We start from the raw sequence: 14,388 nt of genomic DNA on the forward strand, positions 1-14,388 counted from the left end.
TGTACATGGAGGCAAGATAAATGGACATAGCTAAGTCTTGCAGAATTTTACCATTTGTCTTTTATAACAATAAAAGGAATTTAGTTTAATTGATGATACTCATCTTCAATGTATTTAAGTTACAAACATCGCAAAGTCTTCGGCCACGACTAGTGTTATATAACGTTTCAAAGATCATGAGAGGAACATCTAAAACGTGAAAGAGCTGTTCGGAATTTTCTAACAGTAATCTTATAAAGGTAATCTTGCTGAGTTATTTGTGATTTAAATAGTTGTTAATAAAAACACTTATTTGATGAAGCCAGTGAAGCAGTCCGTGTCTGTATATATATATATATCTATCTTTTAGCCTTTAAGTTAAAGACAATACAAAATTTGATTTTGAATACATTCTGATTTTGCCAAACCACTAACCATAACCGCTACTAAACAGTAACTACACACATGGTTATTTGTAATCATCGACAAGTCCTCATCGCTGGTGGTTTTCGTAAAAATATATCTAGTTTTGCACCCGTAGCTAAAAAATATATGACATCTATTGATAGTATTTTACGAGCCCATCACTCATTCCGTCTCCACTATCACACAACCGTCAACATACATGTCTCGTGTGGCAACGTGTTAACCTTCAACATACATGTCTCGTGTGGCAACGTGTTAACGTTCTTCCAGCTGTAAGTACTGTTCATGGTTCAAGTTTGCACACTATGTCGTGCAGGTCTCGGCTGTATCTGACCAGATCGTCTGCTCCTTCGAGGTGTATACAAATATCAGAACTCTTTAGGAATCTGGATGGCGAATAATTTCTCTTAGCACCAACATCCATTAGGATAACCTGAGTGTCCTCACGTGTGTTGAGGTCACGTGTTATCACCTGTGCCATGACAAGCACCATGACCTTCTTGACTCCAGGTCGTCCTCCGCGCGCACCTGCAAACAACGAGTCCACATCCTGCAGAGCTGCTGTGAGATCAGCCGGCCCTCTCCGAGGCTGCAGACTGTGGATTGATCTGAATAGATCCATCTTGTTGCTGTAGCTGTTGAACAGAATCTGGGATACCGTCTGCTGACCAAATGTCACCACGCTCACCATGACGTTGTGTCTGCCGACGGGGAAGTTGTCGCTAACGTCAATGAGCAAGGTGAGGACCTCGTTCCACTGAGAAAAGGTTTGAGTGCTGGCCTCTACGAGAAACACCAGGTCGATGGCGGTGGTGAAGCCACATGCTGAAACAGTACAGACAGTGGTTCAGAGAGAGATCACATCAAACATGGATATATGTGAACAGTGGTGGCTAGCAGTCACCCCAGAACAGTGGAACCCAGTCCAGGGTACCTTTCAGCTAAGTGTTATATTCATATCCATATCCATCAGCTTAAGTATAAACACACACAAGAGCACAATTTTGGATTATCGAATGATAAAACAGTTTTGAAAAGTTCGAGTTTGATGGACACTCCATGATGGAAAGGTAGAAAGTGATCAATTTACAAGAGATGCTTGGGAGGAAACATACAGACATGCCATATAAGGACAAAGTTGACCCGTCGTAATCCAGTAAGGGTCACCTTATCCCGGGATCATATAGCGGTGATACTCAGCTGCAGTCAACCAGTAATTACGACCAATCGACGGAATTTGAAGTAATGTATTTTTCGCACAGCTTATTAAAAGCAAATGAAGTCCAATTGTTGACGATATCAGTCAAAGAACATATGTCCAAGATCACTAACTAAATGTCAGGGCTGAGATTAGAAAGGACCAAATCATTTGTTGACCATCACTTCATTTGGGGAGACGACATAAGTTGAATGTTAAATGATAATCAATATTAACATGTTATAAATACCCACTTGTTTTAAATCAACAATTGACGGAGGTCATTGACTAGGCCAAGTGTCCGTATGCATACTGGGATTTTCATCTGTGGGGGGATCCCCGGGATACTTCAGATACAAAAGGGTAAAGCCTACCTTCACAATACCTGTTCCACAACATCGGTGGGATGTCATTTTCCCAAACGGGTCTCGAAGAAAAGCCATATCTCGGAACTGAAGCTATTCGCTCTATGACGTAATTGTTGACATTCCTGCCAATACCAACGGACATAACCTTTGACCCTGTGTCAGCAAGACGCCATATCTGCCGGAAGAGAGGAGCCGGTGCTGTCACGTGCTTGTCGCTGATGATGATGATGCAACTCGCGCCGTTGACGTCGGCTGGAGACTGGACCTCGTCGAGCATTTCTGGTAGGGTTGAGGTGGCAGTTTTGTGAGACGTCACATCAGTTGGTAACGTTGTTGGCAAAATGTCGGAAGAATGCAAAACACTGATATTTTGATGAGTGGATAGTGATTTGGTGAACTTTACAAATTCCCCCACGTATAGTTGAACGACAGCCTCATTTTCAACATTGAATATGAAAATAACGGGGGTTGGTGTATAGCTGCAATCTGAAAAAAAAATATCGTTCGACTCAAACATAGATAAATAGTTGTTGTCTTTAACAAATTTAGCAGGAACAATTACTGACTTTTGACAGGGTTTATATTTTGCGTGCCTGAAGCTACAGGAAATGCATGATAAAATATTTTGAACTTACGATTCTCCACGTCTGTGTCGCTTCCCATAGTGCTTCCTGCTCCAAGGAGATAACCGTTATTGAGGTAAGCATTAATCGTTCGTGGACATTTAGTACAACATAGAAAAATATGATTAGCTATTAATTTAGTTTTGTCTTTTTGGCTTTGACAAAATCGTCTTAAACTCGTGACCGCAAACTAACGAACATACTTCTATAAGTATACATAGACATACACAAACGATCACTCACCCTTCACGATGTCGGCGTGCAGTCCACTCAGGAACGTATAGTTAATGGAATGGTTGAGAGACTGCAACAGGTAATGGCTCGACTTTATAGCCTCGTTCTCGTAGACGGTACTCTCGATCCCAAAGGGCAAAAATGAAATCATGACACCGAGTCGTTTCAAGTTCGTGGCTGCCTCCAGAACATCAGGTCTACTCTGAGACAAGCCGTCGGACAGAACAAGAGCCACCAATGCTGGACATGTCTGACCAGTGTCCATGTAAAGCCGCGGTGACCTCTTCACAACATTCACGGCCTGAGCTAAAGCTCCAGATAAGTCGGACGCCCCATACTGTGGCCTCAGGTCGTTGATGGCGGCGAGGAGGTCAGATACTTTGAAGCTGTTCTCCAGGACAACTCTGACCTCTGACGAGAATGTTATCAAGGTCACATGTTGGTCCTTTTTGTGATGCTGAGTGTCTGCAGGAACGTTTTCAGGAACGTCATCATGGATGGGACATAGCTCGTCATGCTGTGCGAGAGGTCAACTAGGAGGGTGATATCTGTTCTTGTTTCACAACCTTGAGGAAAAGAGAAGGACAATGAAGTGTGGTGAGGGGCCAAACACATACTTTAGTGAGTAATTTAAACTTCACATAGACTGGAAGCAGTTCAGTTTTCCTGGGAAGGTGGTGCAGAACATACAAGTACAACACACGTTGTCACAGACAAGATCAGTTAATTTTGCTTCTTCACGTGTCTGATGCAAATGTGTATGAAAACTCATTAAACAGTTTTGAGTACTGATTTAAAGTTTCAACATCACTGATTTGTTCCTTTTGTTGGTTTGGGTCTCTTCAGTAACGTTGGATATTACTGAAGTGTCTTTTTCAACAAAACGACGATTGCTACAGTCTATGTTTCATTCAGTTGAAATACAAGCGGCAAATGGCAAATAGGGCATTTATAAAATTTAATGTTTTCGACTTCTTGAAATCACAATTTCATCTTCTAAGGGCACCAGACCTAATTAGCAACTTACTTTTTTCAAAGAACAGTGACAGGTTTCCAGGAGTACAGTTTTATGTCACTAGGGGTCACGTGATCTCGTTACGTTAAACAATCGATACAGAAGAAGAGATAGTCCGCCAGGCTCACAAGTACCTACCCACAATTTTCGGCTGTAGCGATATATCTGTAGATAAAATTTACAAACATTATATAATCACAATAATTATGTTTTTAAAAGTCGATTCGTAATAAGAAGAAATAAGTGTGAAATGCAATTATACAATTGTTGAAAGGAAGAGCATTTATTTAGACTTGTCACATATTTGCCATCTGACTTACCGTTACAGACGAGGTTCCGGAGTTCCGGAATGAGCCCTATCAGGGAACTCCAGTTCCCCAGCGAGAAGGACACGTTGCTGGACGTCGCCAAGGCCCGTAACTCATCTTGACTTTCGTTGTTTCCAATCTCAACTGTAAGCACTAGAACATTGTTCTCCCGAAATATCCGGGTGTCTTCAGGGGAAAAACTAACATGTCGGTCTGTGATTAAGACTATCACATTCGGATATTCTGGTCTAAGGTTTGAGAATCTGTTAACGATGTTTTGATAAAGCAGAGATGGGCTTAACTCCTTCCATTGTGACTTGTGGCAGGAACAATTACTGGAGAAGTGTCGCCAGTTCATTTGACAACCATAGGCACTGCCATCAGGAAGCCAGTCGATTGAGGTCACCGCCAGCTGGTTGCCGATTGTCTTGACGAACTCGGATATAAGCCCACCAGCGCACCAACCCCAGGACTGGCGACCAGAAGAGACTTCGTCCCAAGCCATAACAAAAGTCACATCTTTCTGGCATGCTGATATCAACAAAAATATACAAAGTCATACATTTACACTTCAGCCAGTGTTTGTGTTAATCGTGAAAAGGAAATAGATACTGTATAAGAACACGTGAATTTAGGGCTTCCAGTGCACAGTATCACTATGAAGTAATATCCTTTGACCGTGGGTTCGAATCCCAGGACTGACCATATTACTAGTCTTGGTCTGACGGCATGTCACATACGTCGTGCTACATATGACATTGTGCATCATCAGGTGCTGACTGTCATAAGTTACAGCAGAAATACACTGGATGACAAACTATTTGATAATCTGACACTTCATCAATATTTGCTTCTGGAAGTTTGTGTGGATAAGGAACAAACGATTGTGACACTACTTGGTGGCTTTGCACACATCGTAGACTGCATGGACCTTACAACATGGACGACCTTCATTAACATCGTCTCCAGACAAATCAGTTTCTGGTAACCTACAGTCCATACTGTACCTGCAGTATGTACATTGACTGTGTAAATCTATACCGGGGAAACTCTGGGGTGACTGTATCTCGCCCAGCAAATCTAATGGTGCACTATACTATCCCCAAAAAGGCACGTATAGGCGTTTTAATTTAACAAAATCACCTTCCAGTTGAAATTGTGCAGCAAAGAGCATGCACTGTCTGGCTATAAAGATCCAGATCATTTCGGAAATCGGCATTCGTTTTGAAGGAGTTTCAAGGTCAAATCACTACGCCACGTCTTGACGCTGCGACACGGAACATCGCACTTGAATGAATGCACGCTGGAGATTACCAATCTTCTGTTGCCTGGCGTCTGGATGTTAGTCTGAGCACGATATCACGGCTTGCAGCCCGTTACAACCAAACATGTATCACAAATGACCGTCCCCGTACAGGCTGACCTCGAGTCACTACTGCAGCCCAAGATCGGTACATCCGGGTACTACATGTGCGTGATCGTACTGCCACGGGTTTGAGCACAGCAGCCAAGCGGAGGAAATCCGGTCAAACTGTACGGGACAGGTTGAGAGAGATTGGACTGAGAGCCAGGAGAACCAACGTCGGGACCGTGCTACGTCGTCACCATTGCGCTGAACGTCTCCGTTATCTAAAATTATCCACTTTGTTGTACAGACATTTCCTTCTTCTAAACTGATGTAAAAATGCATTCACTAAAGTCTATTTGTGGACGAGTTGTACATGTTTGACAATACAACATTTTTGCAACGGGTTTCTGGCCTATGCCTTTCTTTTTGGAGATAGTATATTTTCTTTCATTAGCCTCTGAATTGTTTAATGATAAAATATGTGTTATGTGTGTAATATCTGTACTCTCAACACCCAATAGAGGAAACATAGATCTTACATTCATTATGTTTGACATGGACGTTGTATGTGTATATGTTTGACTTGGACGTTGTATGTGTATATGTTTGACAGGAACGTTGCGTATGTGTATATGATTGACAGGGACGTTATATGTGTATATGTTTGACAGGGACGTTGTATGTGCATTTGTTTGACAGGGACGTTGTATGTGTATATGTTTGACGTGGACGTTGTATTTGTATATGTTTGACAGATACGTTGTATGTGCATTTGTTTGACATGGACGTTGTATGTGTATATGTGTGACAGGGACGTTGTAGTGTATATGTTTGACAGGGACGTTGTATGTGTATATGTTTGACAGGGACGTTGTATGTGTATATGTTTGACAGGGACGTTGTATGTGTATATGTTTGACAGGAACGTTGTATGTGTATATGTTTGACAGGGACGTTGTATGTGTATATGTTTGACAGGGACGTTGTATGTGTATATGTTTGACAGGGACGTTTATGTGTATATGTTTGACAGGGACGTTGTATGTGTATATGTTTGACAGGGACGTTGTATGTGTATATGTTTGACAGGGACGTTGTATGTGTATATGTTTGACAGGAACGTTGTATGTGTATATGTTTGACAGGGACGTTGTATGTGTATATGTTTGACAGATACGTTGTATGTGTATTGTTTGACAGGGACGTTGTATGTGCATTTGTTTGACAGGGACGTTGCATTGTGTATATATGTTTGACAGGGACGTTGTATGTGCATATGTTTGACAGGGACGTTGTATTGTGTATATGTTTGACAGAGACGTTGTATGTGTATATGTTTGACAGGGACGTTTTATGTGTATATGTTTGACAGACGTTGTATGTGTTTTGTTTGACAGGGATGTTGTATGTGTATATGTTTGACAGGGACGTTGTATGTGCATTTGTTTAACAGGGACGTTGTATTATGTGTACGTTTGACAGAGACGTTGTATGTTCATTTGTTTGACAGGGACGTTGTATTATGTATATGTTTGACTGGGACGTCGTATGTGTTTATGTTTGACAGGGACGTTGTATGTGCATTTGTTTGACAGGGACGTTGCGATGTTGTATTGTGAATAGGTTTGAAAGAGACGTTGTATGTATATATGTTTGACACTGACGTTGTATGTGTATATGTTTGACAGGGACGTTGTATGTGTAAATGTTTGACAGGGACGTTGTATGTGTATATGTTTGACAGGGACGTTGTATGTATATATGTTTGACAGGGACGTTGTATGTGCATTTGTTTGACAGGACGTTGTTGTATTGTGTATATGTTTGACAGGGACGTTGTATGTCCATGTGTTTGACAGGGACGTTGTATTGTGTATATGTTTGACAGGGACGTTGTATGTATATATGTTTGTCAGGGACGTTGTATGTATATATGTTTGACAGGGACGTTGTATGTGTATATGTTTGACAGAGACGTTTATGTGTACATGTTTGACAGAGACGTTGTATGTGTATATGTTTGACAGGGACGTTGTATGTGCATATGTTTGACAGGGACGTTGTATGTGCATTTGTTTGACAGGGACGTTGTATTGTGTATATGTTTGACAGAGACGTTGTATGTGTATATGTTTGACAGGGACGTTGTATGTGTATATGTTTGACAGGGACGTTGTATGTGTATATGTTTGACAGAGACGTTGTATGTGTATATGTTTGACAGGGACGTTGTATGTGTATATGTTTGACAGGGACGTTGTATGTGTATATGTTTGACAGGGACGTTGTATGTGTATATGTTTGACAGAGACGTTGTATGTGTATATGTTTGACAGGGACGTTGTATGTGCATTTGTTTGACAGGGACGTTGTATGTGTATATGTTTGACAGGGACGTTGTATGTGTATATGTTTGACAGGGACGTTGTATGTGTATATGTTTGACAGATACGTTGTATGTGTATATGTTTGACAGGGACGTTGTATGTGTATATGTTTGACAGGGACGTTGTATGTGTATATGTTTGACAGGACGTTGTATGTGTATATGTTTGACAGGGACGTTGTATGTGTATATGTTTGACAGGGACGTTGTATGTGTATCTGTTTGACAGAGACGTTGTATGTGTATATATGTTTGACAGGGGACGTTGTTGTGTGTATATGTTTGACAGAGACGTTGTATGTGTATATATGTTTGACAGGGACGTTGTATGTGTATATGTTTGACAGAGACGTTGTATGTGTATATGTTTGACAGGGACGTTGTATGTGTATATGTTTGACAGAGACGTTGTATTGTGTATATGTTTGACAGGGACGTTGTATGTGTATATGTTTGACAGGGACGTTGTATGTGCATTTGTTTGACAGGGACGTTGTATGTGTATATGTTTGACAGGGACGTTGTATGTGTATATGTTTGACAGGGACGTTGTATTGTGTATATGTTTGACAGGGACGTTGTATGTGTATATGTTTGACAGGGACGTTGTATGTGTATATGTTTGACAGGGACGTTGTATGTGCATTTGTTTGACAGGGACGTTGTATGTGTACATCTTTGACAGGGACGTTGTATTGTGTATATGTTTGACAGGGACGTTGTATTGTGTATATGTTTGACAGGGACGTTGTATGTGTATATGTTTGACAGGGACGTTGTATGTGTATATGTTTGACAGGGGACTTTTCATGTGTATATGTTTGACAGAGACGTTGTATTGTGTATATGTTTGACAGGGACGTATGTGTATATGTTTGACAGGGACGTTGTATGTGTATATGTTTGACAGGGACGTTGTATGTGTATATGTTTGACAGGGACGTTGTATTGTGTATATGTTTGACAGGGACGTTGTATGTGTATATGTTTGACAGGGACGTTGTATGTGTATATGTTTGACAGGGACGTTTCATGTGTATATGTTTGACAGGGACGTTGTATGTGTATATGTTTGACAGGGACGTTACATGTGTATATGTTTGACAGGGACGTTGTATGTGTATATGTTTGACAGGGACGTTTCATGTGTATATGTTTGACAGGGACGTTGTATGTGTATATGTTTGACAGAGACATTGTATGTCCATTTGTTTGACAGGGACGTTGTATTGTGTATATGTTTGACAGGGATGTTTTATGTGCATTTGTTTGACAGGGACGTTGTATGTGCATTTGTTTGACAGGGACGTTGTATTGTGTATATGTTTGACAGAGACGTAATATGTGTATATGTTTGACATGGACGTTGTATGTGTTTATGTTTGACAGGGACATTTCATGTGTACATGTTTGACAGAGACGTTGTAATGTACATGTTTGACAGAGACGTTTCATGTGTATATGTTTGACAGAGACGTTGTAATGTATATGTTTGACAGGGACGTTGTAATGTATATGTTTGACAGGGAGGTTGTATGTGTACATATTTGACAGACGTTGTAATGTATATGTTTGACAGGGACGTAGTATGTGTATGAGTCATTTTCAAAATTGGTAGTATTTTCTGTCCGTTTCAAATAAAAAAACGCTGTTAACCTAAAAGGATTTTTGGGGCTAGAAAACATATTTAGAGGTTTACTAGTCAGTAAATGTGGTATATCATTAGTCTTGTCATTTTGAAATGTATACAGTTTAGCCACATTTTAGGGTCAAAACTGGCAGACTTGCTCTCTCCGGAGGTGACGGTCCTAATATCAATGTTCACAAATAATGTAAATATACATGCAAATAAACAAATTAATTCATATTATGCCAATTAGGATTGAACAGGCATACCCAAACTGCATTTAATTTTTATTAAATTATTATTATTTTTGTTGTTTTAGATTTACTTACAAATTGTCTTGACCGTTACTGTCCAAACCGATACCATTCTGCAAAGTAACGGTTTGGATAGTCCTTGTAACGGTCAGGACAAAATGATTTGTATTTCAAAAATTTGTTTATTAATATTTGAAATATAATAAATTCATGATTACTTTAAGAGTTAGGATAAGTTTAAGCATGGAATTTTACTGTTCAAAGGAGTTTTGATGTAGTAGCATTAAAAACACAGTCTCTAGTAACGGTTTGGACAAATAATAGTAACTCTGGACATATCTTTAATAAATTTGAATTTTGAACAATATGTTCTATGGTGTGATAATATAGTTCCAATTACTTATCTATCTGCTTTAAATAATCAAAACTACACGAATTAATCACGCTAAGTTTCTATTTTCTATAAGATCTATAGTCTTTATGAATTAAAGGTAACAGTTATGACATCTATGGTAACAGTTTGGACAAAATGTAGTAAGGGTAAACAACTTAATTGTATTCCAACCTTTACAGATTTTTGGGTGTAAACTGTTTTAACTTTTTAACAGTGAGATATGTAAGGCTGCCATTTACTTTGAATATTTGCTAGGTGCTAATATGTTGGCCAAACCGTTGTATTTGATAAATATGTGTTACCATCTCACGATTAACAAAAATATCTGAGTGAATGAAAGAAGTATATTTCGTGGAGACTGATATTGCACCATAATATCAACAGCAAAATGATATCTGTGCAGTGGCCTGTGTAGCATCATAGTTGTTGCTCTACCTTTCAGAATTTAATCTTTTGCAAGTTTTTAGAGGGATAACATTTGTTTGTTACACTGATGTCCTGACCGTTACCGATAACGTTTCATGTGTGTATGTTTGACAGAGACGTTTCATGTGTACATGTTTGACAGAGACGTTTCATGTGTACATGTTTGACAGGGACGTTGTAATGTATATGTTTGACAAAAATGTCTCATGTGGATATATTTGACAGAGACGTTTCATGTGTACATGTTTGACAGGGACGTTGTAATGTATATGTTTGACAGAGACGTATGTGTATTTGTTTGACAGTCACGTAACTGAAAGGCTGTTATAAACAGCATTTTACCGTGTGTATAGTCTCAAAAATAAGTGTGGAGACAAGCTATAGATGTAGGCGCACAGCCTGTGTCGTGTTACAGAAGTGTAACCAGTTTGTTATGGGCTTATATAATGTTAGGTGTATTATCGTTTTATAGGTTTGAATTTGTAGAATCATGCAAACCATATGAGGATCGTTCTAAATACTGTAGTTTATTCCCTACACACCCATCCACTCTAAGTGACGCACACTCAAGTCCACGCACACGCACACTGCTCTAATCTGCGTTCAGTTGTGACGCTAGAATGATTTCCTGTTACTCACAGTTACATGCCTTCTGGCGAATCATGGACACAGACTCATTAAGCTCGTCTCTGTGTTCAACCATCATCAGACGGTTGTCATCCGTTGCTAAGGGAAGCAGATCGCGGCGACTGACGTTACTGCCAACTCCGACCACAACGACAGCATCGCCGCCATCACGCACGGAACTAACGAGGTCATTCATCACGGCAGACGGTTTACTCTCCGCAACAACAACGACCAAACCGGGAACATGTGGTCTTCTGGGCGCACTGGTCACTTGACGCCAACACTCTTTTCTACAGCTGCTTGCATTAAGCTGAAGCAAGTCGAACGTACAGTGGAACAATACTCCACCGACGTGCACGTAAATTCTGACCTTTGCCCCACTGACGTCTCCGAGCTCCTGCAGAAAGTCGTCGTAGAAGATGTCCCAACAGCAGAAGCACCAGCAGCAGCTGCCTATGAAGTAGGACCCGCGTTTGCCGTCACAGTTACAGTTAGTTCGGTCACGAAAGGGGAATTTTGCGTATTCCATAACGAATGTGATATCCCCACGACACTCGGTACCTGCCAAGGGAACAAACAATTAGCAGTTACTATTTCATGACCTGATACCTACACAGATAATATGCAGCTTCTAATTTTCAACCGGGTAAACGAACAGGTAAAATGCAGCTTCTAACTTTACAACCGGGTAAGCGCACAGGTAAAATGCAGCTTCTAACTTTACAACCGGGTAAACACACAGATAAAATGCAGCTTCTAACTTTACAACCGGGTAAACGCACAGGTAAATTGCAGCTTCAAACTTTACAACCGGGTAAACGCACAGGTAAAATGCAGCTTCTAACTTTACAACCGGGTAAACGCACAGGTAAAATGCAGCTTCTAACTTTACAACCGGGTAAACGCACAGGTAAAATGCAGCTTCTAACTTTACAACCGGGTAAACGCACAGGTAAAATGCAGCTTCTAACTTTACAACAGGGTAAACGCACAGGTAAAATGCAGCTTCTAACTTTACAACCGGGTAAACGCACAGGTAAAATGCAGCTTCTAACTTTACAACCGGGTAAACGCACAGGTAAAATGGTTCTAATGCAGCTTCTAACTTTACAACCGGGTAAACGCACAGGTAAAATGCAGCTTCTAACTTTACAACCGGGTAAACGCACAGGTAAAATGCAGCTTCTAACTTTACAAACCGGGTAAACGCACAGGTAAAATGCAGCTTCTAACTTTACAACCAGGTAAACATGCACAGGTAAAATGCAGCTTCTAACTTTACAACCGGGTAAACGCACAGTAAAATGCAGCTTCTAACTTTACAACAGGGTAAACGCACAGGTAAAATGCAGCTTCTAACTTTACAACCGGGTAAACGCACAGGTAAAATGCAGCTTCTAACTTTACAACCGGGTAAACGCACAGGTAAAATGCAGCTTCTAACTTTACAACCGGGTAAACGCACAGGTAAAATGCAGCTTCTAAGTTTACAACCGGGTAAATGCTTTACAACCAGGTAAATGCACAGGTAAAATGCAGCTTCTAACTTTACAACCGGGTAAACGCACAGGTAAAATGCAGCTTCTAACTTTACAACAGGGTAAACGCACAGGTAAAATGCAGCTTCTAACTTTACAACCGGGTAAACGCACAGGTAAAATGCAGCTTCTAACTTTACAACCGGGTAAACGCACAGGTAAAATGCAGCTTCTAACTTTACAACCGGGTAAACGCACAGGTAAAATGCAGCTTCTAACTTTACAACCGGGTAAACGCACAGGTAAAATGCAGCTTCTAACTTTACAACAGGGTAAACGCACAGGTAAAATGCAGCTTCTAACTTTACAACAGGGTAAACACACAGGTAAAATGCAGCTTCTAACTTTACAACAGGGTAAACGCACAGGTAAAATGCAGCTTCTAACTTTACAACAGGGTAAACGCACAGGGTAAAATGCAAAATGCTTCTTTACGGGTACTTTACAGAGGGTAAACTTTACAACACAGGTAAAATGCATGCAGCTTCTAACTTTACAACCGGGTAAACATGCATAGGTAAAATGCAGCTTCTTCTAAAATCTTTACAACATTAGTAAACATACAGGTAAAACGCAGCTTCAACTTTCGACAACCGGGTAAATGCTCAGGTAAAATGCAGCTTCTAACTTTACAACCAGGTAAATTCACAGGTAAAATGCAGCATCGGACTTTATCAACAGGGTAAACACACAGGTAAAATGCAGCTTCTAACTGGCACACAACATAGCACCCGGGTATCAACATAGCTCACACCCGGGTATCAACTGCAGCTTGATTAACATAACTCACACCCGGGTTTCAACCGGGCAACATTAGCTCCACCCGGGTTGATCATGTGGAGGTTATCACACCCGGTTGATAACAAATCAACATAGCTCACACCCGGGTTGATCAACATAGCTCACACCCGGGTTGATGTGAAAGCTGGGCAGTATTACAGACTGGCACTATCAACGGACATGTTACACACGCCAGATTTGTACATAATGTTCAAGTTAGCTTTATAAAGTAAAGCTATGTAGCATATAATAAGCTAAAGATCTGAGAGAAGGGAATATAACAACTCACCTAGTCCCTCGGAAGACGTGTAGCTTATAAAGGGAATGACAGCGATGAACAAAACCTTTGCCAGCATGTCGGAGCATATATATGTGTGTGTAAACTTCCAGTAGACTGTGATTCACAGTAGTTGATTCCTGCTGACTTCACATTCCACCAGTGGTGTGAGGGATCCATGTGCTCTATGTGGGGTGGTTGCCAGGCTACAGGGTCAGTACTGCGGAGGGCTGGACTTTACCCGATCCTGTTCAATTGGGAGATTACCGTTTCAAAAAGTAAACATCGATCTCTCATGAAAATATATACACAGTAAAAAAAGTTAAGCACCCCCATGATTTTTGTGATAGGGAGAAGTGTCAAAGACACATTGTGGACAAGCTACAGATGCAAAACGAATTGCAAGAGAAAGATTCATCTATGGTTTATTCGTTGCATAACAGATGCTAACTTTCAAGGACTGCAAGTGCCCCAAAACACAGAACGAAAAATGAATGGAATATGGTCCAAAACACAAATGCATGAAAGTATGGTCATTACAAGTCTGAAGGATGCGCCTTTTAAAGAAATCATATTGAAA

General features: G+C 40.5%; 2 protein-coding genes across 2 annotated transcripts; both read right to left on the bottom strand.

Moving 5' to 3' along the window:
* Positions 1-379: 379 nt before the first annotated feature.
* Positions 380-3,232, bottom strand: LOC124268842 (collagen alpha-4(VI) chain-like). Its single transcript, XM_046703861.1, has 4 exons — positions 2,838-3,232; positions 2,607-2,642; positions 1,978-2,457; positions 380-1,230 (listed from the first exon to the last, which is right to left on the bottom strand). The coding sequence occupies exons 1-4, from the start codon at positions 3,091-3,093 to the stop codon at positions 689-691; spliced, it is 1,314 nt and encodes a 437-aa protein (XP_046559817.1). The 5' UTR covers positions 3,094-3,232; the 3' UTR covers positions 380-688.
* Positions 3,211-13,924, bottom strand: LOC124268843. Its single transcript, XM_046703862.1, has 5 exons — positions 13,821-13,924; positions 11,226-11,774; positions 4,164-4,682; positions 3,982-4,008; positions 3,211-3,394 (listed from the first exon to the last, which is right to left on the bottom strand). Exons 1-5 carry the CDS (start codon positions 13,885-13,887, stop codon positions 3,261-3,263), a joined length of 1,296 nt encoding a protein of 431 aa, XP_046559818.1. The 5' UTR covers positions 13,888-13,924; the 3' UTR covers positions 3,211-3,260.
* Positions 13,925-14,388: the final 464 nt, after the last annotated feature.

Source organism: Haliotis rubra, unplaced genomic scaffold (genome assembly GCF_003918875.1).
Source record: "Haliotis rubra isolate DU_JTF1 unplaced genomic scaffold, ASM391887v1 Scf140, whole genome shotgun sequence".
NCBI lineage: Eukaryota > Metazoa > Mollusca > Gastropoda > Lepetellida > Haliotidae > Haliotis > Haliotis rubra.